The 24,493-nt window shown below is 35.7% G+C and overlaps 1 protein-coding gene across 2 annotated transcripts in view; it reads left to right on the forward strand.

The window, feature by feature from the left end:
- Nucleotides 1–2,751: 2,751 nt before the first annotated feature.
- LOC137274188 (AF4/FMR2 family member 1-like) overlaps nt 2,752–24,493 on the forward strand; it is an 85,843-nt gene continuing 64,101 nt past the window's right edge. For both annotated transcript variants that reach the window (XM_067807234.1, XM_067807235.1), the window contains exons 1-2: nt 2,752–3,109; nt 20,013–20,121. In XM_067807234.1, the coding sequence (XP_067663335.1) occupies nt 3,093–3,109; nt 20,013–20,121 (126 nt within the window). In that variant the 5' untranslated portion in view covers nt 2,752–3,092. The remainder of the gene's footprint in view (nt 3,110–20,012; nt 20,122–24,493) is intronic.

Consider the following 24,493-nt stretch of genomic DNA (forward strand, 5'->3'; position numbering starts at 1 on the left):
ATGAATAATTTGAGATCATGTTGTCTGTAACATAACGTTAGGTTACATCACTGCTGTAACACCCTTCCAGCATAGCAGCGTAGCATTACTGTATAGTCTCCTCCATGAAACACACCTGGGAAGGCATGGAAAGACACCTACAACAAGACAGGAACCAGATGAGGTGTCATTACTTTCCCTCTAGTGTATGTGTGCGCGCGCGCATGCATGCGTATGTGTATCTCTATTCTACAACCTCTCTGTATGATATAATGCATGATTACATTTAACGTAAATTCTCAACATTATGATGAAAGCGTAGTTTATTCAAACTGACAAATGTTGAATTTAAAGTATATTGTGGATTATTCATTTCATAAAATCATTACTACCGCTACATCGTATAATTTCAATTGAAAAAGTAAAATTCTTGAAGATTTTTATCATTTAATAAACGTCTTATATTTTATTTTCCAAATGTCTGGTACTATGATATAATCTTAAAAAAAAGTAGAGTCGCTTCATTTTTTACATAAGATTAAAAATATTTAGGAGTATAATAGGAGTCAATCGATGTGGATATGATAATATTGAATATTTTGAGAATGCATCACCATTTGCACTTCCTTGCAACCATAGCTATTTGGAATGCAGTCGCTTTTGAAAGATGATTGGTGCATGGCATGTAATTTGCACGTGTACGATTTTCATTTTAAAACTACTAGAAACAAACACTAACAAGTGTGTGATGCAAGATGAGTGTCAAAATTGATGTTCTAAGTGATTTCTCAACCTTCTTGAAAACCATCAAAATCAAGAAAGGGGCCCCAAGCATGTGTATGGGGCTACTGCGTTGTGCACGTGCATATCATGCGTTGTGTTGAGGGGTGGTAATAGAGGGAAATGGTGCTGCGTTCATAAGATGTCTGCATTTGAAACGTTTGTCAACGTTTACTTCCTGTCGAAATTGAAAGTTCAGGTTCCCCTACTTTTTTAAGAGTATATATACCTGCAACTATAATGACAATACCTGTAAAAATCCTGTAGTTCAGACCTGGCGTTAAAACTGTATGACCATGACAACTTGATATTCTTACAGCAAATTTGTATGGTACCTCAAGTGAATATAGCAATGGTTTTGGCACATTTACACGCCTTAAGCCTTTTATAAACTGTGTGGTGATCTTTCGAAACAAAGTTGTCAAGACATTTGTACATTGTGCAAGATATATATTTGTACTATGAGAATACGCAACTTGTAGTGTTTGTCCCAGTGTGCATGCATCATACATAGATTTGTTCGTGTTTCAGATATGTATGACTGTATTTTTGTTGTTATTTTTCATAAATATTTAAAGTATAGGGAAACGCTTAGCTAACGAAAAAAATTTATATTGACCTAAAAGTATTTTACCCTAAGCTAACGGATTATTACCAACCATAAAGGCTGCAAGTCGGCCGAATTTGGTCACATGACTGCTTGACGTCAGAGCTACGGTGTTTGTCTATTTAAAGAACGCAATGTTTATGTAATTGTAAACAATTCGTGTCACATGGTACTTTTATTTTAACTGTCATTGAATAGAAGATGAACGGCTCGAAAATAAACAGCAGTTGATAAAACTGTGGTAGTGTTCTGGAATTTTTTCGAATGTCATTTTCCCCTCATTCAATCAGCTGGTGCAGGGTGATACGATGAAATGCTATTCTCCTGAAGACTAGTCGTAACAGTGAATCAATTACTGGAGTTGCCCCGGCAGCAACTGTAGCCATGATAGAAAGGAAAACAAAAGACAGGAACACCCCCCAATATACCAACATTATCAGAATATATGCAACTATGGAATAATAACAGCAACAGGTCTTCCTTCAAGCTGAAGAAGACCTATCATATGCATAGCGTTTGGTTGAATAGTTAACAAGTAATGAAGCAACAATGAAGCGATGCAAGTGAGACTGTTGAACGAGGTCAGTTTTCAAACAAGATACCTTGCAAATATTATTGCATCAAATATTTGGGCAAACGATGATTACTTCTATTTGTAGTTTCATTTCATAAACCTATTATAAATATTTGTGTTTTACGAAAGGTATTGTTGGTAATTAATTTGTGAATACCGAAATTTGATCAATGTTGCTACTCCTTTGTTTGTCTTTAAATACCGTCATCAATAATATATTTGTATGTATTCAAACGCATAAATATAAACATTGCTGATCATTGTATTATTTTAATTCTCTCTATATTTTAAATTTTACTTTTTATGCATATTTTGGGGTTGGAAGCTGCCTTGTGTACAATACATCAGCCCCACCATGTATGATCATTCAACAGAATCCATCTGCAGGCGTACATTTACCCAAATACTTATTTTTTTATTGCATTTACCCAAATACTTATTTTCATATTGAAAAACTTATATCCAAACACGTTCATAAATTCAGTACACTTTATGTTTCTTCAAATCCTATTTTTTCGCTTTGTTTCAAGTGTGTTAACTCGCTGGTGCGGCTATACTATTTCAAATAAGCATGTCTTTAATTTGCATAAATTTGCAAAATGCAATTGTGAAATATATTTCAAGCTAACCAGAAATTAGCCAGTCATGTTAGAAGTATGTTTCCAGTTTTCAGGGGTAAGAACTGCAATATCATGTTAATCATATTTAACACATTTGTCTCAAATCGTGTTGATCCACTTAAAATATCTGATACAGAACAAATGAGGCCGCTAGCAAACAGAGAGCAGTATTAGCAGTCGTCACTTATCAGTAGCTGTCATTCGCGAAACCTTACTTGGATTCTCAACTGTAATGGCGATTCAAGGCTGTTATCATCACGTTTTATGTTCTAGGAATTTCACTGTTGTGCGACTCTCCTGACAATTCAGATGGATATGCCATCAACCTTTATTTCTTGTTTTAACTAACTGTTTTAACGTTTGTTTCCACTGGATAGTGAACGGTTATTTCTCAAGGTCTCAACATGTAGGCCGTCATCGTCGTCTGAAAGCTGCGTTCCCTGTTTCACGAATTTGTGGAACTGTTGTGATCGACAGTATTTCATTCTGGCTCATTTGTTGACAACTTGTTTCTAAAACAAACAAGTCCAAAATGTCTGGTCATCAAAGGTGAGATATATATCATAAATACAATGAGTTTATTTATATCACAAAACCTTTTTGTTGCGCATGCACTGAAAATCAGCATTACGACTTCGAGGACAAACCAGTCTTATATTGGTTTGTTTACAAATTCCGTGAGATCGTATGAATCTTAAGTGATTGTTATAAACAGATATTTCACAATGAATGTGGGATATTCACTTGTATGTTTGCATAGTCGTGGGATAGGACAAATTTTGAATCTTCAAGACTATCGCATTTTCAATCACACCAGTGGTCGTAATTCAGGCTCCGACCTCGGATAACGTAGCAGACATACAAATGAAACACTGTAGATGAACAAGGACTGTTACAACACTTAACATCACATCTTTTGCTCTCTTCAGTCAAACTTCAATTGTTGAAAAAAAATTACACGTATTGAATCCTTTTCTCAGCTGTCTGTAGAAAATGGCCGCCATATTGTCTCGGAATGTTGTCACTCGGCTGACATACTGAATTCACACATCAACCTCCCTTGAATTGTTGTGTTGCATCTCGGTAATATAAATGAAATGTGTTGTTTAAGTATCCAGTGATTCTTTGATTTGCGTGTGCGTTATGGAGACAGACGTAGCATGCATTGTCTTGACTGAGATACTGATCAGGGGAACTGACACTAACTGGAGCAAACTAACCTGACCCAATTTTTATAAATATATGTTGGCAAAGCTAATTAAACTGACTCTTATTTGATTAATTTGGCATGCGTACCAGCATGTTTTATATTGCAATGTCAAAGGATTCTAGAGGTATATTTTCATAGTATGTACTTTTATTGATTTAATATCCGATAGGTTTCTGTTTGTGGTTTCCTGATGTTTTTTACTATATTACATTTAGCCTAATGTGCAATTTTTAGCATACAACACTGAACATATTGCTTTTGTTGATAGAGTTTGCCTTGATGTTTTTAAAGATAACAGCTTAAGTTTTGTACCTTTCAGGTTTCATGCGACAATTTAAGTTTGTGTGTTCATTGCTCAAACCATACTGTGTTATCCAGTCGGCTTTATTTCACAAACATCACTTTATAGACATAATGCACTTATTCCCAATGTCCCGTTCTCAAACTATACAGTAACGGCTGTAGTCAACAGATAACAACACTAAAATTGTTCACGATCAAAGCAAAATCCTGCTGTGCTGCCTGTGTATTGTCATGTTTATTTATTGTAATAGTGACAGCTTGTGGGACACACGTAATTAATGCTCCAATATATTATGTTTTATAATTTGAACTTGTGAAACCATTATGAGATGACATGATTAATATGACCATTCATCGATGGGTTATTTTTTTGTCAGAGTCCCTACTCTTGCATTTAATCTCGACTTAGTTTTCATCAAGAAAAGACAATCTAATATATTTGAATGTGACTTGTGAGAGAATTCATCACGAATAGACAGTTTAATATGTTTGCATGTAACTGGTGAGTTAAAGTTAACATTGCTGGATGTTTTGCTTACAAAGTGTTTCATGTAGAAAGTAAATCCATGGAATCTGCCTGCTGTAAGGCTCTTTTTGTGTAAATGACAGAGTACTGGTAATAACATAACATTTCACCACATGACACCTTTGATAATATTGATTTCTTGAAAGACAGTTTTATCCAAATTGTTCACACCTTTCATCATGTTCATATGGACACGCTTATAATATAAAGTAGTTGTTAATTTTCATTAATTTAATACTGTTTTTTCTTGTTAACCTCCATTTGTTGCGCACTTAATCCATCATTTCTATTAAATACAGAGAGATAACTGGTTGGTGTAATGCTTAACTGATATAAGTGCAGCTTTGTTCATAGAGGCTTGGTAATAATACATGCATTATTGGTGGACCTTTTCTTTCAGTTTTTCAGGGTGGTGTGGTAGCCTTGTGGTTAAAGTGTCAACTTGTGCTGAAAGTTTGGGTTGGAATTCCCTTATAGATACAATATGTGTAGCCGTCTTCTGATGTCTACTGTTGTGATATTGCTGAATGTGACTTTAATCACTCATCCACCCACTTTCGTTAATGCACTAACTTAGTTCTCAGATATTTATTGATAATTCAACAATATTTAGTAAACAGTTATTGAGCTCATTGATCTCTGTACATAGCAAGCCCTAACTGAAGGTACGAAAACATTGTATGCTTTGAAGATCTTTTCCTAATGACTAAATGCAGCCATTATGTATACACAAACCCGTCTACTATGAATGATGTTCTGGAGTTGAAATACCTTCCTTATTTATTATCATATGTGAATATGACCTAGCTGGGGTAGCACATGAACATGGCTAATGAGAAGTTACCTGAAACAATGTGCCAGTAGAAATATCTCCAAAAATAAGTCTATATGGTTTACATTAACCATTAGACAGGACTGTCAAGTATAGCAGTGTAGGTAAAGCCCAAAGAAAACTTACCAATAACTAGCATAAATGCTATCCTGTGAGAAAACAGGTAAAACATTATCAGGAGCCCAATCCCCTTTCAGTTTGGAGAGTTCCATCATGTCTTCATCAGCTAATTACTGGTGATCAAATGTTGAAGAAATGTGATCATCAACTTCCCTAGGGGTTTCAGGAATTTTCAACTGAAATCCAAATCACACTATCCAAATTTTGGATCTACCCAGGAATGAATAGAAACTTTCTTGTACTCTGGATGTTATTGATAGCAGATACATTCCTATAAATAACAGAACTGGCCACATGTTAAAATGTCTCCAAGAAATCTGATCAGAATTTTGCCATTGCACTCTTTACAAGGACAATTTGGCCCATCACTTATTTGTCCTTGTGTCAAGCACAGCAAATAATCTGTAAATCACTTAAATGTTTACAATGAGAGTCTTATGTAACATAAAAAACAGGTAAGTAAATCAGTTTCTAATGTTACATGTACATGCGTATTCTCAATATAGTCTTGAAACCGTAACCTGAGATCCCTATCAATATAGTATATTGTTTTGTACTGATATAAGTATCTAATGTTGATGTTTCAGTATTTTAAAGAATGTGTCAATGTTGAAAAGTAATACTGAAGTTTTAATTCCGTACAATATTGTATTTCAGTAATTTTTCACAACAGATTAACTTTAAGGTACTCTTTGACAGAATATAGGACATAGTTTACAGGCAGTGAGTGTTCAAGTTTTAAGAGGTAAATTCCTCTTTTAGGAACAGGATGTGCAGAACATATCATGTTCGTTTTGGTGGTTTGATGATGCAATGATGTACAAAGCGTGATGTAAGGAATCGTGTACAGTCATAAGTGCCTGACTCATTACTGTCGTGAGGGCTTCTTGCAGCAGGGTAGCAGCTATCTAGGACACTGAGCAGAATGATGGAAGAATTGTTATTGATTGAGAAAGCACTTTGACTGGATGTGCCTGCAGTGGCTGATGCTGTCTGCATCAGGTTACAGGTTGCATTAACACAGTCAGTTCCAGTAATTGATTTGTTTGGTTATTAATGTCTTAGTGTACATCTCAGTTTGTAGGATTCCGTAGGACTTGAATGTTTCCATGTTGGGAATGATTCAGTGGTGCTGGTGGCTGTGTTTATGCATGTACAGGTATCAGTCATATCTGTGATAACAATGTGTTATGAAGTAGCATGTCAGTGCTGATATTGTGACCTTATATTTTGTCAGGTTGACAGTACATTCTTGACAATCTCTAAGATCATGTTGTTCATATTCCTGATCCTGTTGATGCCTTTTTACTATTACTCTGATGATCCAAAATAATGGAAAATCGATCAAAAGAAGGATTAAATACAGTTATCGATAGTAAAAAAAAAAATTTCGATTAATTGGAATTTGTTCTTTTGGTATAGCACACTTGAATGAAGTAAATTATTCATTAAAGTTGATGCATATTTATGAATAAACATGTGCTCAAAAGTGTAAAGCTATGTGCATTGTAATATTTTAACCACTTTTGTTGTGTTATTACAGTGTCTTTCTCACATACAACCATTTCATTGCAAGATAGTAATAGTTATAAATATAAATAACATTAATTTAAAAAAAAATAGTGGAAATCCCTTGTAATTGGTGATTACTTTAAAAATGTATGTATTTCAATTATAATCGATAATCATTCACAAGTCCTCCGATAAACGATGGTAGATTTGGTTCTGATTCCCGACACTAATTTTCGGAGCATCTGAGATCATGTTTCGTCATCCTAAGCAGTGTTTGTTAATGGTCCTGAGTTTTGGTAGAGTTGAATTTTTGTTTCTCAGATTTAGTCATGAAGAAATTATGCCATACAAAGTATTTGAAATGGCACTTTGACATATTGTATACATTGCACCTGGTATCTGTTATCACCTCTGCTACCTTCCTTGTCACATATGTTTGTCTGCACTAAATCAACAATCCCCAAAGTAGACAATCTGCAGGAATATGTGGCAGGTTTTTGTGATGTTCAAGGTTGTACAACTGTGTTATGTCCTAGTGTATTGCAAGAGCATGTGAGTATTTCCGTTTAAGCCTTATTTGTGTAGTATGTTTTTCACGTTGTTTCAGAATTAGATTTGGGCTATCAGGTAACCTAGTAGTTAAAGTGTTCGCTTATATCAAAAACCCAATTTGATTTTGGAGACCCCACAGTGATATTGCTGGAATATTATGTCACTTGCACAGACCCAAAATTAGACTTATTTGTGTAGATTCAAGTAGTGATATTAGTTTCATGTAAATGTAAGGATCCATTCACTATACTTTTTGTATGAACACACTTTTTTCATTGATTGTGAAGGATGTTGATCTCTTGATTTCGTTTTTGTGATGTTGTTGACACTGGATGTGATCATTCTGAAAAAAGTCTTATCTGAAGAAATCAATTGCAGAATTTTATAATTGTGACAAAAGATAGCACACCAAGTTAGCTGAAATTATGAGCCTCAAGAGTATACCAAATATTAGACTATCTGACATTGAATGGGATACAGACATACTGCAGATTACCAAACACTGTTTACCTTGGATCCTTTATCAAATCCTAATTTACCCATTTTAAGGATAATTTTGTCTCAAATGCTGTTTGTTGCATGTGTGAGTCAGTTAATGGGAGGAAGGTTGTGAAGTTTTAGTGATAACAGTAAGAGATGTAACACCAATATGGGCTTCCTAACTTGTGACAGCCTCAGGGTTATAGATCACCATACAGATAACATATCTGATAAAACCATCATGAGTGACGGACACTGGTAGGTTATATATTCCCAGTATTGAATAATGTATGTGTACTCGCAAAAGCTGTCATTAGTCTCATGTTGGGAGTGCAAGGTGTCTTGTTTATCTGCAGTAACTGACCGTTTGACAGTCAACTGTCAACACGTTTGTTCATATTTGTGGATATGAACTGAAATTACCCACAATGCATGACTATCATTCTTCATGCGTGTGATAGTTCACAGTGTGAAAAAATTTTGAATATGGTAAAATAGAATTGTTTAAGAAAATATTTTTTTCTACAAAGTTCATTTGCCAAAATGGCACATGCAGATTTTGTCCATGTCAGATATTATTCTGAATCCTATAGTTTAGTTTATAATCCTCTTTCGTATGACTGCTTGGCACTTGAACTCTAATTTACACGGAATAAGAACTGTAAGCATTAGCCCAACATAATTAGCTGCAAAACATGTTTTTAGAGTCTTAGATAATCTGTGGCAGAATACAGAGAGACAATATTTGTGTTTAAGTCAATAAGATCTGGTTATAATTACAGTGATGGTGGTTGACTTTTGGTTGATTAAGGGATTAAAACTTTGTTAAAGTTTGTTTAAAATTCATTGATTTTATTGGTCACAAAGAGGTACATGACAAGCATACTAAGCGCTCGGTTGTCCTTTGGACGTAAACATGTGTTGGCCAATTTCCGGGTGTTATTGAGTATTTGAAGCACGGGAATACATTTGGAACTGACGACGTTAGCCGGAGGTTTCAAATGTATTCCAGTGCTTCAAACTAATGAATTTTGGTTGCAAGAAGCATCAGTTCATTAGAGTGGGCTCAAATCTCACATATTTTCACATTGTCTTGTCTTTGGTTTGCACCAAAATGAAAACAGCTTGGGTCTGTATGTCTTCAGGCTATATGGACAAAGATTTCTTCAAATGTGTATAATCAGGGTCATGCTGTATATAAAACAATCATGGCAAAAGGTACTAGTTCCTTTCCAGTTGTAGATGTGAGCTTTTGAATACTAAGTAGTGAGGAGGCATTGTTTTTTCTCTGCATTTTGAATTATAATCTTCTAACAGTCTTTTGTTTTCTCATTCAAATGTTTTAATAATGAAAGAAAACTTGTTGGTTACGTTTATGAAATCAGAATGGTTTTTGTTATCTGTTTCTAATCAGCTGAGATTGTATTCATTTCGTATGAATAAGCAGCCTTTAGTTGACACAAATGGCAGCATTTCCTTTATAGAAATCATGTGTAAGAACTATACCCATTGCCACAGGGCAAGTGACCTTAAAGTCTGATTTTGGAATCAACTTGTTTCTGTTTTTATTCAAGATCTCAAAACAAGTTCTGCAAAAGAACACAATTGTCACATGGTATGTAATTCATAGGAGGAATAAATAACTTTCCTAATTCGCAAAGTGCAACGCAATATGTCCAGATATATGAAAGTTAACTGTCAGTCCTCAAGGTTCTCCTGTGATTTTAATATTGTATGTGATATATCCCATTGGTTCAAAAATATTTTGAAAATCCTCTTGCCACAGGGCAAGTGCCTTCAAGAAAGTAACTTGTCCTGACTAATTTTCCATTTGCCCTGATTTTATGACACAATGCTTGATGTTAATGTTTACTGGACTATTTATCGAAGAGTGATAATTTCACTCTCTACTAGCTCTGCTTTATTGTTATTGCGAACTTGAACAGCTTCATTATGAGCAGATATGAAATGAAATCCAAGGTTATTTGCAGTTTGAAACCGTAAGTGGAAATTTTCTCACAGTCCACAGACAAGTAAGATACCATTATTTGATTGCCCGAAATGAAAACTGACTTGTCCTGGGTGTTTGGCGATGGGATTTTTGAACCCCTGTATTCTCTGTGCATCTCAGTCTCATCCACCTGTTTATTTGCACCAAACATTCTTACATCTTACAAGCTCAACTTCAGTTGATTTGTTAACAGTTGATGTGCTGTTCAAAATAGTTCTGGTATCTGTTACATTAACAAGTCCCACTTCGTTTTCAACATATTTTACTGATGGTCAACTTGGATCAAGAGTTGATTGATAAATGGTTGTATTTCTGGCAACAGGATGAAGATTTAGAGATTTCATATTAGGTTTCCCCACATGGGTACAATATGTGAAGACCATTTCTTTATGCCCCCTGCTGTGATATTGCTTGAATATTGCTAAAGTGGTGTCAAACCATACTCAATCACTCATATCTAGATTTGGGTATAATTCAAGATCCAGATGCTGGCTTAATTCACACATAGGTTTTTTAAGGATTAAGCTTGATGCAGCTGCCGACAGTTTTTGAGAATACAAGAACCCTTACTGATTGGTAAAGATCCTTTATGGAATATATCTTCAGAGTGCAAATGAGAGCTTTTGAAATATTAAAATGTAATGATATTTAGGACAGTAAAACAAGCATTTGGTTGAAAAGGGCCTGGTTTTACAGTTTTCAGAGAGTTTGAAATTCTATGCCATATGTAACTGAATAGTAACAATGCTTTTTGCAGAAAAATGAGTGACATCCCTTATGTGTGCAAGTCTGGATGAATATGCAGAAGTAGTCGGCATATCCATGCATGATGCATAGGACAGACCTTTTGATGTGCAAGCATCAAGTGTTTGTGAATTACAATCTGAAATTCTTTTTTCTGAACTTTGATCTGCCATAATCATAGCTTTGTTTCTTCAATTTCATGAGAGTGGTAAACATCCTTTACATTCATCACATTGGGTGTTAGCTTCGACTTTGAACTGACTGTCTTGCATTATTGTTTATTTCAAGCATAAGTTAAGTCATTTTCATTTAATCCAACATTTGTTTGGCTGAACATGAAGTCTGTGTTTTACAGTAGTGAAATTAGCCATTACCTATCACTGTCTTACCAGGTTTGCAAGGTGAGTGTGCAAGCTCACTCAACTAAAACTGTTGGAAATCAACCTTTATGTTTGTGATTGGTAGTTGACATCCCAATCAAGTTTAATTAACACTATATGCAATGTGATATGAATAATAAGATTATGTATTACTAGACTGTAAAGACATAAATATATCAAGGTCAGATAGCTTATGTGAAGTGTGTAGTAGTTACTGACTATGGAGGTATAGGAATTTGTGAAATCATTGTTTAATGGAGTTTTGATTATTCCCTTGATTACAATGCTATTTGTAGCTTCAACCTTCAACTTTCATACCTCGGTTTTGAAATGACCAGAGCAGATATGTAACTGATTAGCAATTAAGAATTAAGCTCTTGGACTAACCCTTGGATAAGTAATAACAAAAACAACCGTACATTGATGAATGAAATAGAATCGAGGACAGAATTTGTTTGACTGTGCACATTGTCTGTCTGAATAGATTTTCACAATAGTGCTGAGAGTTGAGCAGGTGGCCTTCACATTTGTTGTATGATCACCTGGGTGGTATTTAGGTAGTAGTGTGTGTGTGCTTTGTGACAAACACATTTGTAAACATAAAGGCAAGTACCTTCTCCTAACATACTGGCTTCTACACACACTCAGTTGCTCTTCACATTCAGCCCATGCTAATACCTGTTACATTGGTGATCTGATATGCTTCCTACTTGCATGGAACTTTGGTGTCTTTGAACAGAGGTTACAGCACACAGATCTGCACTGTTTGTAGATATCATAACTAGGACATAAATTAGAAGAAAAAGTACAGCTTATTCAGTTACTTAAATGATTGAAGTCTGGTAAATTATGATAAATCTTATTTTGTTGAAATTTCTTGTTCTGATATGATTTGTGAAATAAAAACATAGAACATATTCTTAACTTATAAATATTTGGGATAGAAGTTTACTTCAATGTGTTTCCTATCCACACCACCAAATGATAAATGCTTGCAGACAGGCTGAAAACCATAAGATGTTTGAAACACTAACCATTTCAGCATGACAATGAAATGTTTGTTGTTGAATGAGGGTAGTGAGGTAGCCCAGTGCTTAAAGTGTTCTCTCATCATGCCAAAGGGCTGGGTTCAATTCTCCACATAGATACAGTGTGTAAATGTCATTTCTGGTGTTGGTGCTGGAATATTGCTAAATACGGCTTAAAAACATACTCTCTCACTGTCGTTGATTGGTTTATTCAGGCAGTAAACATAGTCAGGATAACTTTGCAGAACAGAGGGAAGCATTATAACAGTATATAAATGCATAAACACCAGCTGATCAAAATGCAGAAATTTAATTCTGTTTTGTGATGGAAACAAGTACAATAACATAACAAACAACGTGTAATCCTTTGGTTTCTTTTCTGCTAATGCAAGTGCAGAGTTTGTGAGTTACATAGGGGAAGTGTTTGAGACAGCTAGCTGGTGTTTGGTGACAAGGTGTAGTCTACACATGACAAGTCCAGATCACATTTGCTGCTTTCTGGCCTCGTAGATGTGGCCTGTCAGATACAGACCACACAGCCAATGTCCCATCCTGTGGTAGTAATCCCTAAGCCAACATAAACAGTTTGTAATTAACTGTCTTTTTAGTGGTTTGTTTACAAATTCAGCCTTACTTGGATGCCTTGCTTGTGTAGAGAGGATACAATTGCTTTGTTTATTCCATTTGTTTTTTAACTGGTGTAGGAAATTAATATGCAGCTGAAAGAAGCTTTATCATGCTGATTGGAAAGTGTCATGATTTAAACAAATATATGAAATACATAAAGATAAAAAAAGAATCACATATACAGTGAACCCTTGTTATTTTGGCCTATGTATAGTTGGAAGGATGTTACTTCCACTGTGTCTGTGTCTGTTTACCAACTTTTTATTAATTTCAGAACTTGTTAATGTGTTTTATTTCATCGGAAGGTCACTTCTTGCAACACCTAGTGTCAACCTAAGATTTTTCCTGAATGGTCTCATTATTTCCATTCTGTTTTTTATGCCTTGTTTATATCATTCACTGTTTTTCCCGTTTATCAAATCAATAGCCTCCTGTGATAAATACCTTTTGCCATCTTAACTGTTGAGAATCTGGATGACAGTGCAAATGAAATTATCCAAAATCTAGCTATTACATTACTTTCTTTCTAAGGAACATTGTTTTGATTTTTAAGCAAATGAATGCCCCTTCCTGTTTGACCACAATGTTTATGTTTTTTTAATCAGTCATATTCATTGATAAAAACAAAAAATGAAATGTCTGTGCAATTTGATTGTGTAGTTTGTACTGTTGTGGATATCACAGGCATGTTTGCATTTGTTGAGGTTCAACACAGTAACCAGCTGCATGTAGTTTGACTGGCCTAGAAAAAGCACCCACTAACAAACAATGACATCCCATGTCAACATGACCTGAACAGCGCAGTGCTATCTGTTTCATTTTTTTTTTTTTTTAGACATTTAGCATTTTGCAAAGGTCTTTTACCCTATGCAAAACTGGGTAAACTTGGAAAACATACAGTGTATAATATGTATCATGATATGAGTAGTCAGTGTTTAATGCAGATTAAAGTACTTAATAGTGATGAATGTAATGCTCTTAGCTGAGGAATGATCTGGTCAGCCTCTACAATGTTTCATAGAGGTAGTGAGTAGTTAGCACTTTTTTTAAAGGGAAATTTAGGTTATCAGTCAACTTTCCAGTTTTCAGTACAACTTCACTTGCACTAAATATCCATTTTTTGTTATTAGCATTACTAAGGTTCTATGTGATTGTTGTTATGAAGGAACTATTACTATTCCCAGTCCAGTAAGGATGAATGTGATTCTTATATGTAAGACCCACATCAATCCATTATGACACTGTAAGTGTGAATGGATTAGGAATTCTTACGGTATCCTGTTTCCTGGCATCAAACACTGCCTGTTTGAATCTATACATTTATGTGAAAGGACTTCCTAACTTAATCATAGGGAATTTCTGGGGATAAGCGTCTAGCCGCCAGGCACAGGCATGATGAAGTCAGTGTCACTTTCACACTGCAAGATCAACTTTCTTTCATGTACCTTGACATTATTGACCTTTCATCAGTGTCAATTAACAAACCAGATTCACCTTTCTACATATTGTTCAGTTTAAACTTAGTGCTGGTGGTATATGTTTTTTCACAGTTTTGTTTAGTGTTGAAGCTTTTCATCTTAAGTTAAATATTCGTTCATCTTGAACAAACTTCAGCTGTGCTTCTAGTCCTTCATAAATGATGATGATAAATTGCATGAATAATAATAAAATGACAGTGGTATAATACACTTTTTGAATAGAATAGGAAGACATTAATTAGAGTTTTAACATAGCTGATTTTGTTATATGAAGATATGTATTCATTATGTCTTTCAGAACATACATTTTTACGTCATTTAGTCCTTGTGACATTCATATGGCATTATCACACATATTCAAAACATTCATGACCTCTTGTTTCACCAGTCATTGGCAGATGGAATTTACAAATATGCAGATGTTGTAACAGCTTTCTGGTTTGGCTTGTTACGCCTTAGATTATGGCTTGATAAACCGTATGGATGTAGTGAGTGGAATCCATAATTCTTATGAAAGTAAATCCTATTCCATCATTGCCTTAAATTCTTTGTTTTGAATGTCATCACACCACAAAATTGGCAGGTTTTCTATAGAAGACTTTGTCACTGTCAGCTGTCCATAATCTTTTGTCACATTTATAGTATTTGCTTTCTTAAGCTTTTTGCTCATGTGCCAGGCCTGAAAGCCTCACATCTTTCCTATGTGTGTTGTGGCAACTGTTAGCAAATTGCGGGAGTTAACTTGCATGAAATTGTTACGTTTAGCTAAAATATTGCCGTGATGATAAATATTAACTCACTCCTGCACAGATTTGTGTTTTTTCACTGCAACATTTAATTTTAATTATGTTCGTCTTGCAGAAAAAAAATATACTTTGTAATTGTAGTGGAAGAGGATATATGTTTGGCCACGCATGATGGCAGCATGATGACATTGGTGTTGTAAGATGATGAACCTGAACTTTCTTTGACTCAAGTCTGAGTGTCCGCTGCTAGTTATTAAGGAGAGCAAGAAACTAAACATGTTCTGGTGATTCATTTCAAAAGATGAAGACATAATTTCGGCAGCTGCAAGAAGAGCCAGGGTGTTTCATGCCCTTAACTTCTCTGGTGTTAGGCACCTAACAGTAATGTAAACCTAGACCCAAACTGGATGGAAATCATAAAAGTTACAGATGTACCTCAACATTGATTCACACAGTCATAGCCCAAACTTAGCTTTGTAGAACAGACCTCAGCATATCCTGGATGTCTGAACACATTAGTCCTGATCTGTTCTGGCAATGGTCTAGTAGAGGTCTTGTACTAGTAGTGATTTTTGAAGACAATAATCATCCTATGCAGTTTAACTCTGCTAAAGAATATGTTATGTCTGTAGATGCAAGTCATTTACTGATATCCAGGTTTTATCCTTTAGTTTTCAACACTGACTGGAGTTTAAGTTTCCAGCAACTTAACAAAGCTTATATTTGCCTTAACAACTGGGAAAACATTTGCCACAAGCTCATGTGTGATAAGATGAGGTATTAATTTTGGCCATCTTAAAAAACTTTCGTTCAGTTATTTTATGTGACATGTAGTAGCTCACACAAGTGGCTCAGTGCTATCATGTATAGCCAGAACATATTCTGTTATTGTGTCTGATTGAAAGAGTGTATGGAGAAGCTTGATGCAGAGATGCTTGATGCTTGATGCTTGAATCTAGGTGACTCATTATTGTGCAAGGTGCTGCAATGAGTACAAGTATACCCACCAGCGACAAGATATAGTCTGTTGCATGATGTGTAAACACCTCATGTGCTTAGATATTGAAGAGTCTGAAGGAAGTGCACTCCAACCCAAAGTTGTTCCGGACTGTAACCTGATCAACAGGCAGCTTTAGTTACAAGCAGCAAATAATGAAATGTGTTGGCGGATCTAAGAATAACTTTTAAAAGGTGAATTGTGAAGCCTGATGATGCTATTATAGAGAAAATAAATGCTTTTGAATGACTTAGTAACATAATTATGTATTGAGATTACAAATGCATGTTCTACTGTTTACATAAGTCGTGTCTGTTGTCTAAGTCAGTGTAGTGATTATATGAGGAAATTCATCAGCCAGACATGTTTTTGTAATGTGCATAGTGACTCATTGTCATAGTAGGTAATGACATCCTAGGTCAAAGGCAAATTCATAATACGAAAGATTAGAAATGCTAAAGGATGCCATGTTCTAGAACTTGTCATTTTTGTTTCAATGAAAGTAAAGGTCACTGGTTATCAGAAAAAGATTAAATAGAACATTGGAACTGTACACAAAATTACTACCTTTAGAATGATTGTCTAGAGAATTAGGTGCATAAAAGACATATCTTGACAATGAGGTCTCAACCTAGAAACCACAAAACACCGAAGCTGGAATGTCATATACTTATTCCCATCCCACCAGACATCTTTGTTTAAGACGTTCAAATCCAATCTTCAGTGTGATCAAAATTTCAGAAAGTTTGAAAATCAGTTTATTCTGACTTTTTGTTTGGGACGTAATAATTTTTTACGTGAAGTTGACATGATCCCCCTGGCGTGTAATGCAGAGGGATATAGTCGATGCTTCTTCTGTCCGTCCTTCCATCTGTAATCATTTTGTTTCTGGAGCATGACTCAGAAACCGTTCAATATTTTTAGACCAAACTTGATAGATATAATAATCTCAACCTGTAGTTGTGCCTTTTGCTATTTACACAGTTTTGGCATTTTTATTTTTTTTTTGTTTTTCCATGGAACATTTTGGTGTTAGTCTAATGGAGCAGAACTCAAAACCCATTCAATATTTTCCTTCAAAACTTGGTAGATATGTGTGGCAGACCCCAAAGTGGTGCCTTTTGCTATTTACAGGCTTTTGTGATTTATTATTTTCTCAGTTTCCATGGAAACATTTCGGACATTTCTGTAAAACTTGGTAGATATATCAATGGGAACCTGAAGTGGTGCCTTTTGCTACTTACAGGTTTTTGTGATTTCTTATTTTCTTGGATTTCATGGAAATGTTTCAGAAATAGTCTCAAAATGGAGGGGTGGGCTTCATTCCCAGAGCACAACTCGAAGACCATTTCATATCTTTCAACAGATCTTGGCAAATATATGAAATTGTGACTTTGCTGGTTGCAGATATGTGGCATTTATAATTTTCATGAATTCCATGGAAACGATTCAAACTTAGTCTTAAAAAAACAATGAGTAACTCTGAGATTATTTGTCATTTCAAACATGTGGGGGCCGGGGGGATATGTCATCTTCTGATGACTCTTGTTGAAGTTACCTGATGTTATCAAGATAAGGGTAATTGCACTACAGTTCTTTGAAACTCAAATACTGAGTTACTGTCAGGGTATGGATGAATCTTACCTCATTTCCAATGACATATCACTGCTTTTTCTGCTGGGGCCTACAACGTCATGACAGTGTTGACAGAATGAAGCGGTCCAGATGGGTCGTTGTTATATGTTTTCACCCTTGTTGTGTCTGCTTCTTCATGACATGTGAGGAGTTCTCCTGTTGTCACCAGGTGCACATTGCCTTTTGCATGTCCCCCTTCAAGTAATATACAAGTAGTAGACTAGTGTTTTTGTGGTCATGTCAGTTTCGAAACACTTTCAATGACATTTCATGCCTTAATACCCAGAACAATTAAATTTTTGTGGACATTTTGGCAAATATTTTGAAAATGGTGCTCATATTATTGTAACTCTAAGTGGCAAATTTGTGTACACTCTGTAATTAAATTTGGCTTTGGTTATATAAATTGTAAGACTAAACATATATTCTGTTTCTTTGCATTTGTCTGTTTTCACTGTTGTATTTGTTTATTTGTTTTAGGCTTTGTAAACATCTTTGATAGAGATTACCTGTGGCATGTTTAATTTTCTGCTGAAACTTTTATTTGTTGAATTATTGAGATAAATGAGTATGATTCCTTAAAAAGGACGAAGTTATTTGAATATCAATGCTGACAGTATACATAGAGTCCACTGACCAAAAGAATTCATTCAGAATCATTTTGGGTAGACTTTAGTATTAATGTATTGATGTTAAATAACAGAAAACCAAACAAAAGGTAATGAGACAACATAGTGTGGCTAGATTCTTCAGTTGAAGACTTCAGGGTTGTAAAAATCAATACATAGTATTGTTTCAAGTTCGGAGTAATGTTTTCCTCAGACAATCAGGACCATATGGTTAGAACATGAGGAAGTCTGCCTCATTGTACACACTTATTCAGATTATTACTTTGTTGGTTATGGATGACTATTTTTGGTTATCAGATGAGGTGAACATTTACGGTGTTACAGAAATGTTTGTCGACCATGTCCTGCTACACAGTGTTGCCAAATGTCAAAGGTGTTTACGAAGGTTTCTAAATCAGACAGATGCTGATTGTTGTCATACTCAGCAGCATCCATCAAATTACTATGTTTTATAACTGATGGTTTCCTAGAATTAAGTCTGGTGTATGAGATACAGAAGGAACTGGGTGTTTCAACATGCTGGCATGTGTATTGTTCTGGCAATGTGGGGAATTCCAAGAGGCAGGTACACAAGTGCAACATATTCTCAGTCTGCTGAGCTGCCTCACTGCTGCCTTGCCTTCGCAGTCTTAGTCAGCTGTTTGCCATGCAAACAGTTACATGCTGTTGTGGGGAGGTGGATAGAAGACAGAGCCTGATCTTGCACAAGATTGTGTCGCTGCCCTCAATAAACAAAATGCTGAAAAGGTGGCCAACAAAACTATGGAATGTTGTGAGATCAACATGTTCATGTTGCTGCTGCAGTCAGACATTAGATTTAAATGGATTCATGGTCTTCTTCAGACAGCTGTTATTGTAAAGGATTATTGTCCATTTTTCAGTTAAATCTGCTTAGGAATGGACACTTAAAGTCTTTCGTCCACAAAAATAATGTTTTAAAACTATTTAGTTACGGAATACACTTTATTCAAGAAAACAAAGTTACCACTCTACCATATTTGCAGAACCAGTGGCTATGAGCCAGATATTTTATGAAATATAATGCCTCTGTTTCCTTTCAAAGTCTTTGTAGTATGGTACAAAGACATATTCAGCTGCTGACTCAATTCGGCAGCTATCATACATGCAGGCTAGTGGGATGTCATTTTAGAATCGTTTTCATCATGTTAATGGTGACTTTACAGGTTTTTCAAAATGTTCCCCACATGTAGATTGTGTATGATAAATGATGCCTCAACATTGGTGAAATGACTAATTTGTTTGAGCATTAATTAATGTTTGTAGTAGCAATCATGTATCTCTCCCCAGACAAATCACTTAAGCAATTTTTTTATAACTTTTGAAAATAAGAAATGATAGTTTTCAGAATTTTTTACTATTGTTTTGTTTCCATGTGAGGCCTAAGTGATGAAATGTGGTGAAACGTCTGTCTATTTGCTGATGTACTCTTGGTTGCCAGATGGTTATGAATGCTATCGTTGGGGGAAAGTTCTCTGAGTAACAATCTCCACTTGTTGGCAGTTCAGCCAGTTATTAGATGCTGGTTTATGTCATTACATCTAAATTTACCTGAAAGGTGTGTGTTGACAAGTGTTTGGTCAGGATATAGTGAAAGTAGAATTATGTATGTTTGTGTTTTCAGACATGATAAGGAGCGTCAACGTGAGTTGGCGCAGAAAGAGAGAGCCAACAAAGCCAATATTTCCGCCTCTGACAGCCCTGCCATGCCACTCTTCGACAGACCCTGCAAGGTTAGTAGAAATGTTTATCAAAATAGGTATTATTGTTCTATGGTGATCACTACACATTAAGTTAATTACCTGGTGTTTGAAAGCAGGTAGGCACGATAAAACTAGAGTGGGTTAGTTTTTCAGGCTGTGTTCAGAAATTAACATCAAGAAATTGAATGATGAGACCAATTCTTGACCATGATTCATGCAAACCAGCACCACTGGTCAATAGCAAGCACTGTGTGGCTGAGCATGATGAGTTCAGATAATGCTACAGCATGCCATTTTCACACAACTTGATGGAGTGAATAAATAGAGTCGACTTATCAAACCAGTGATCAACAGCATGAGCATCAATCTGAACAATTGTTGTGTCATACGAGTCAGATAGCCTGACCACCCGATTCTGTCAGTTATCTCTTACGACGAGCATACTTACCTTTTGTGGCAAGCATGGAATGCTGAAGACCCTTTCCACCCCAGATCTTCATGGGCCACATAACTAATGTTTTGAAATATGAAAGTTTAGATACAGTATTTTGTAAAGTTCCTCTTGGCAAGTCACAACCACATTCTTCACAAAAACGTATTATGGTAATGAACCTTACTCTATACTCAGTCAACGAGATAAATAAGTAATTGCGTGTATGATTCCAAAACATATTCTTTCAAATTGGAGTGTGCCAGTAAAACAATTGACCTTTTGACATAGGCTCAGTACATTGATAGCTCAAATTCCACTCCCAACATGGGCAGAATGTGTGACACCCCACTTGCTGGAAACGGCTGGAATATTGACTCAAGTGATGTCGTACCATATTGCAACCGCTGGAAGCTGCTGCTCTTATTTCTCATGCTCTTATGACATGAGAAGAACTCGCACTTTGATTAGTGTGTACATAAACTGAAAAATATGTCTCTGAGAACTAAGATTTAATTACTTAGGTACAGTTTGCATGTCACATATGCATTGTGAAATGCTGTTCAAAATGTCTCAGGTTTGATAATCAATACAACATTGTGGTTTCTTCATGAAATGGTTTGAAGAAATTTACATTTCTTAGCACATGAAGTCATGTCATAATGGAAAACCTGAAGTCTCAATCAGTGATAATGGAGTCTATCCCCTCCCACACAAGTTTTGAATGATAACTATTAAAAAATCTGACTTTGTTGCTAGTTGAAATACCATCTGATACATTATTTTGGTATGTTTAAGAGGACATTATGTTTCGCCACTCTCCGCTTCTATTCAACATAGTCAGATACAAGAACTTCTATTAAGGCGCTATATGTAATTCAGAGTTGCCTATTTGAAAGAAGTGAATTGTTGCCATCTGGGGTTGGGCGCCAGCCACACTGGGCTGCATGAGAGAGATGTCAAGGTGACTCCAGTCTTCACTTTGGGCCAGCTGAGAAACATTGCATGAGAATATATTTACTATCTGCTTCAAGAATGGTTCAAACCAGCTGATGTTGAAAAAGGGAAGACTGCTATGGGAAATGTATTAAACAAATGTCTTATGTTGACTGAAACATTTAAGGTGAAAAAGATGTCTTGGAGGGTGTTGGGAAGGTAACATGTTATGCATCAGTAAAAAGTGAGGAGAAAAAACAGAAGCTGCAGTGGAAGCTGAGTAATCTCTGCGAACTGATTCTGACTACTCCGATAGGAAAACGGGGCATTACTGTAAACCTGTTACCTCAGAGTTTAATAACCCCAGGTGGTTGTGCTTCATGGCTTGTTGACTTACTTTACCTAAGGAGGATTATGCTGGGTTCTTATGTCTTTCAGCTTCATTGAATCCCTGTGGAGGAGAGAAAAGTAATCAGATTTAGTGGTGTTCACCTGGAGAATGTCTCATTTGATTCAGAATTAATGAAGTGACAATTTCATCAGATAAAATTGGCATGACTGATCCGAACAGTAGTATTATTGTGAGGTGACAAAAATGCGTTCTGTTTAGACTGTTATGTATATTAATCCACTTTAGGGGAAAATAAGTCTAAATTGTAGAAATTTGTTTATATTTGATTGAGGTTTCTTGACTCGTGCTACCAACTCTATACAAGTTAGACCTTTCATTCTTAATACTATGCCTTAGTTCATCCTGAACATGAATGATCACTTTCAGATATGTTTCCTGAAATTGTGCTATACTAATTATTGTATTTATCTATGTCTATACTTATCACATCTTCTGCTCATATCAAATGTTATTTATACACCAGTTTACTTCAGTAAGTATTAACGGTACTGATACACTTTCTGTACATTTGCAGTGTTTCTTGCTTGTAAATGGATGAAACATTTAGTATAAGAACTATTTATTATCCCCTGCAGCAACAAAGTTGAAACTTTGATACAGATCTCCTAAACTTTTTGTGATAGCTTAACCAGACTTGGTATTCATGCCAAACATAATCTCTAGATGTGCATTTTCGGGGGTTAGACCCAGATATGAATTTTAAGTTTTGCGGTTTCAATGGAAACATGACTTATGGTGTGACCATGACACCTGATAAGGATGCCATCCTTTCCAGTGCAAATCTTATAAACTATACATGCTATCTTCATCAAACTTGTTGTTCATATCAAGCATGATCCCAAGATGTTTCTTTTGGGGATAAGAACCAGATATTACTTTTTTTTGTTTTCAGCGGTTTCTGTTCCAAAATTTGTCTGAAATTGGTGGTTGTGCTCTTTTCTGGTGCATAACTTAAATCCTATTCACTATTTCTTCACCAAACTTGCCATCTAGATAGGTCTGGTGGGATAGTGGTGCCTTTTGAGAAGTTTGGATTTCTGTATAAAATATTTTAAGCGTTTCCATGGTAACATGTTTGACTACGATTGAATTTGGTGGTAGTGTTCGTTTCAGGTGCAGAGCTGTAAAACCTCACAATACTCTCCTTCTGCCATATGCACACCAAAAGAAAGACATGCTGTAATCATAATTAGTAGACATATTCATGAAGAGTATTTTGCTGTTGTGGGAAATATTGATGACTATGTCTTCTTGTTATTTCATTGTTATGTTTCACTTGTTAAAAAAGTTTGGCAGGAGTACCTTTGAAGAGAATATGCGTGTGGGATGTGTGGGATCTTATCAACTTATGTAAGAAGAATTGTAGGTATTATTTTCTCACTGTGACCCTTCATGTGTCAACATTTAAAACTATAACAGAATGGGAGAGGTAAAGTAAACAAAATTACTGGACTTCATTTCGGATGGCGCAGGAGAGCTAATTTTCTAGGGAGTATGGTAGTACCACCAAGGCTAAAGATATGGTGAATAATTACCAGGAAGCATAATCCATGTCAGGAGTAGACAGATCATTGGATAGCGTAATTTCTTTTCAAAACAATGTTATAGTATGTATTTAATTATGAAAATACAGCAGCAACTATTAAATTTGTGTGAGAAGATGTATTGAACATGTGTCCATGTGTCCAAAGCGGGACATTTGCACCACACCTTACCCATCCCCTGCCAATAAGTCCCATGAAGGGAGACCTTCAAAATGCATCCCCAGGTAGGACAGGTCTACCAGGAGGAGAAGAGCAGAACCCTTGTACACATTTGTGATGGCAAATGCGCAGGTTAGGGTTGACTACATCGAATCGGCTTGTGGTGGAAGGTCAGTTTAGTTCGATAGAAACAAGTTTCGCCAACCAACAAAATGTATGATAGATAAACATTTAAACAGATACTTTAAAAACCTTCATGTTTCAATTCATAATTGTATTGTCTTAGAAATAGTATCAATCGGAGACCACATACCGGTGTAGGTCTGTGTATTAATGTATCGATGTAAATCCTGAGTAAATGACCTATTTATACCTTTGTGTGTGTGGAAATTCATATTAACCTTGTTTTCCTTTTTATTTGTGTGAACTTCCAAGCGAGGAGCAGTATATTCATTCAGCCATATCATTGCATTGCAAGTACCACTAAGGCTATGTTCATTCTACCTAGAGAAGTCACGATTTTAGCCTTCATGTCATGCAATCACTTTCCTAGCTGAACTACAGAATCCCTCATTTTCTTGTCAGAGGCATCCTTTAATTGAGGGAAGACTTTTACTGTTTTACAGAATTTGTTTATGGTAGGTAAGGCTTAACTTTGACTACAGACATCATAACCAGAAGATGACAGTTGTCACAGTGCTGGAGACAGTAATTACCATTATTTGCGACTGCAGATCACTCCTCACTTCATACCTAGCAGTCTGTTTGCTGTTGACCAGCTTGTATTGTTTGCACCATGTTGTGTAAGCAGAAGGTTTACATGGTGTTTCTGTTTATCTTGGATTGTAATGAGAATGATTTGGTTCCAGGAATGAACATAGGACATGTATTTCTTGTCCTCATCTTGGCATCAGTTGTATG

The sequence above is a fragment of the Haliotis asinina genome, chromosome 2 (assembly GCF_037392515.1).
Source record: "Haliotis asinina isolate JCU_RB_2024 chromosome 2, JCU_Hal_asi_v2, whole genome shotgun sequence".
Lineage (NCBI taxonomy): Eukaryota > Metazoa > Mollusca > Gastropoda > Lepetellida > Haliotidae > Haliotis > Haliotis asinina.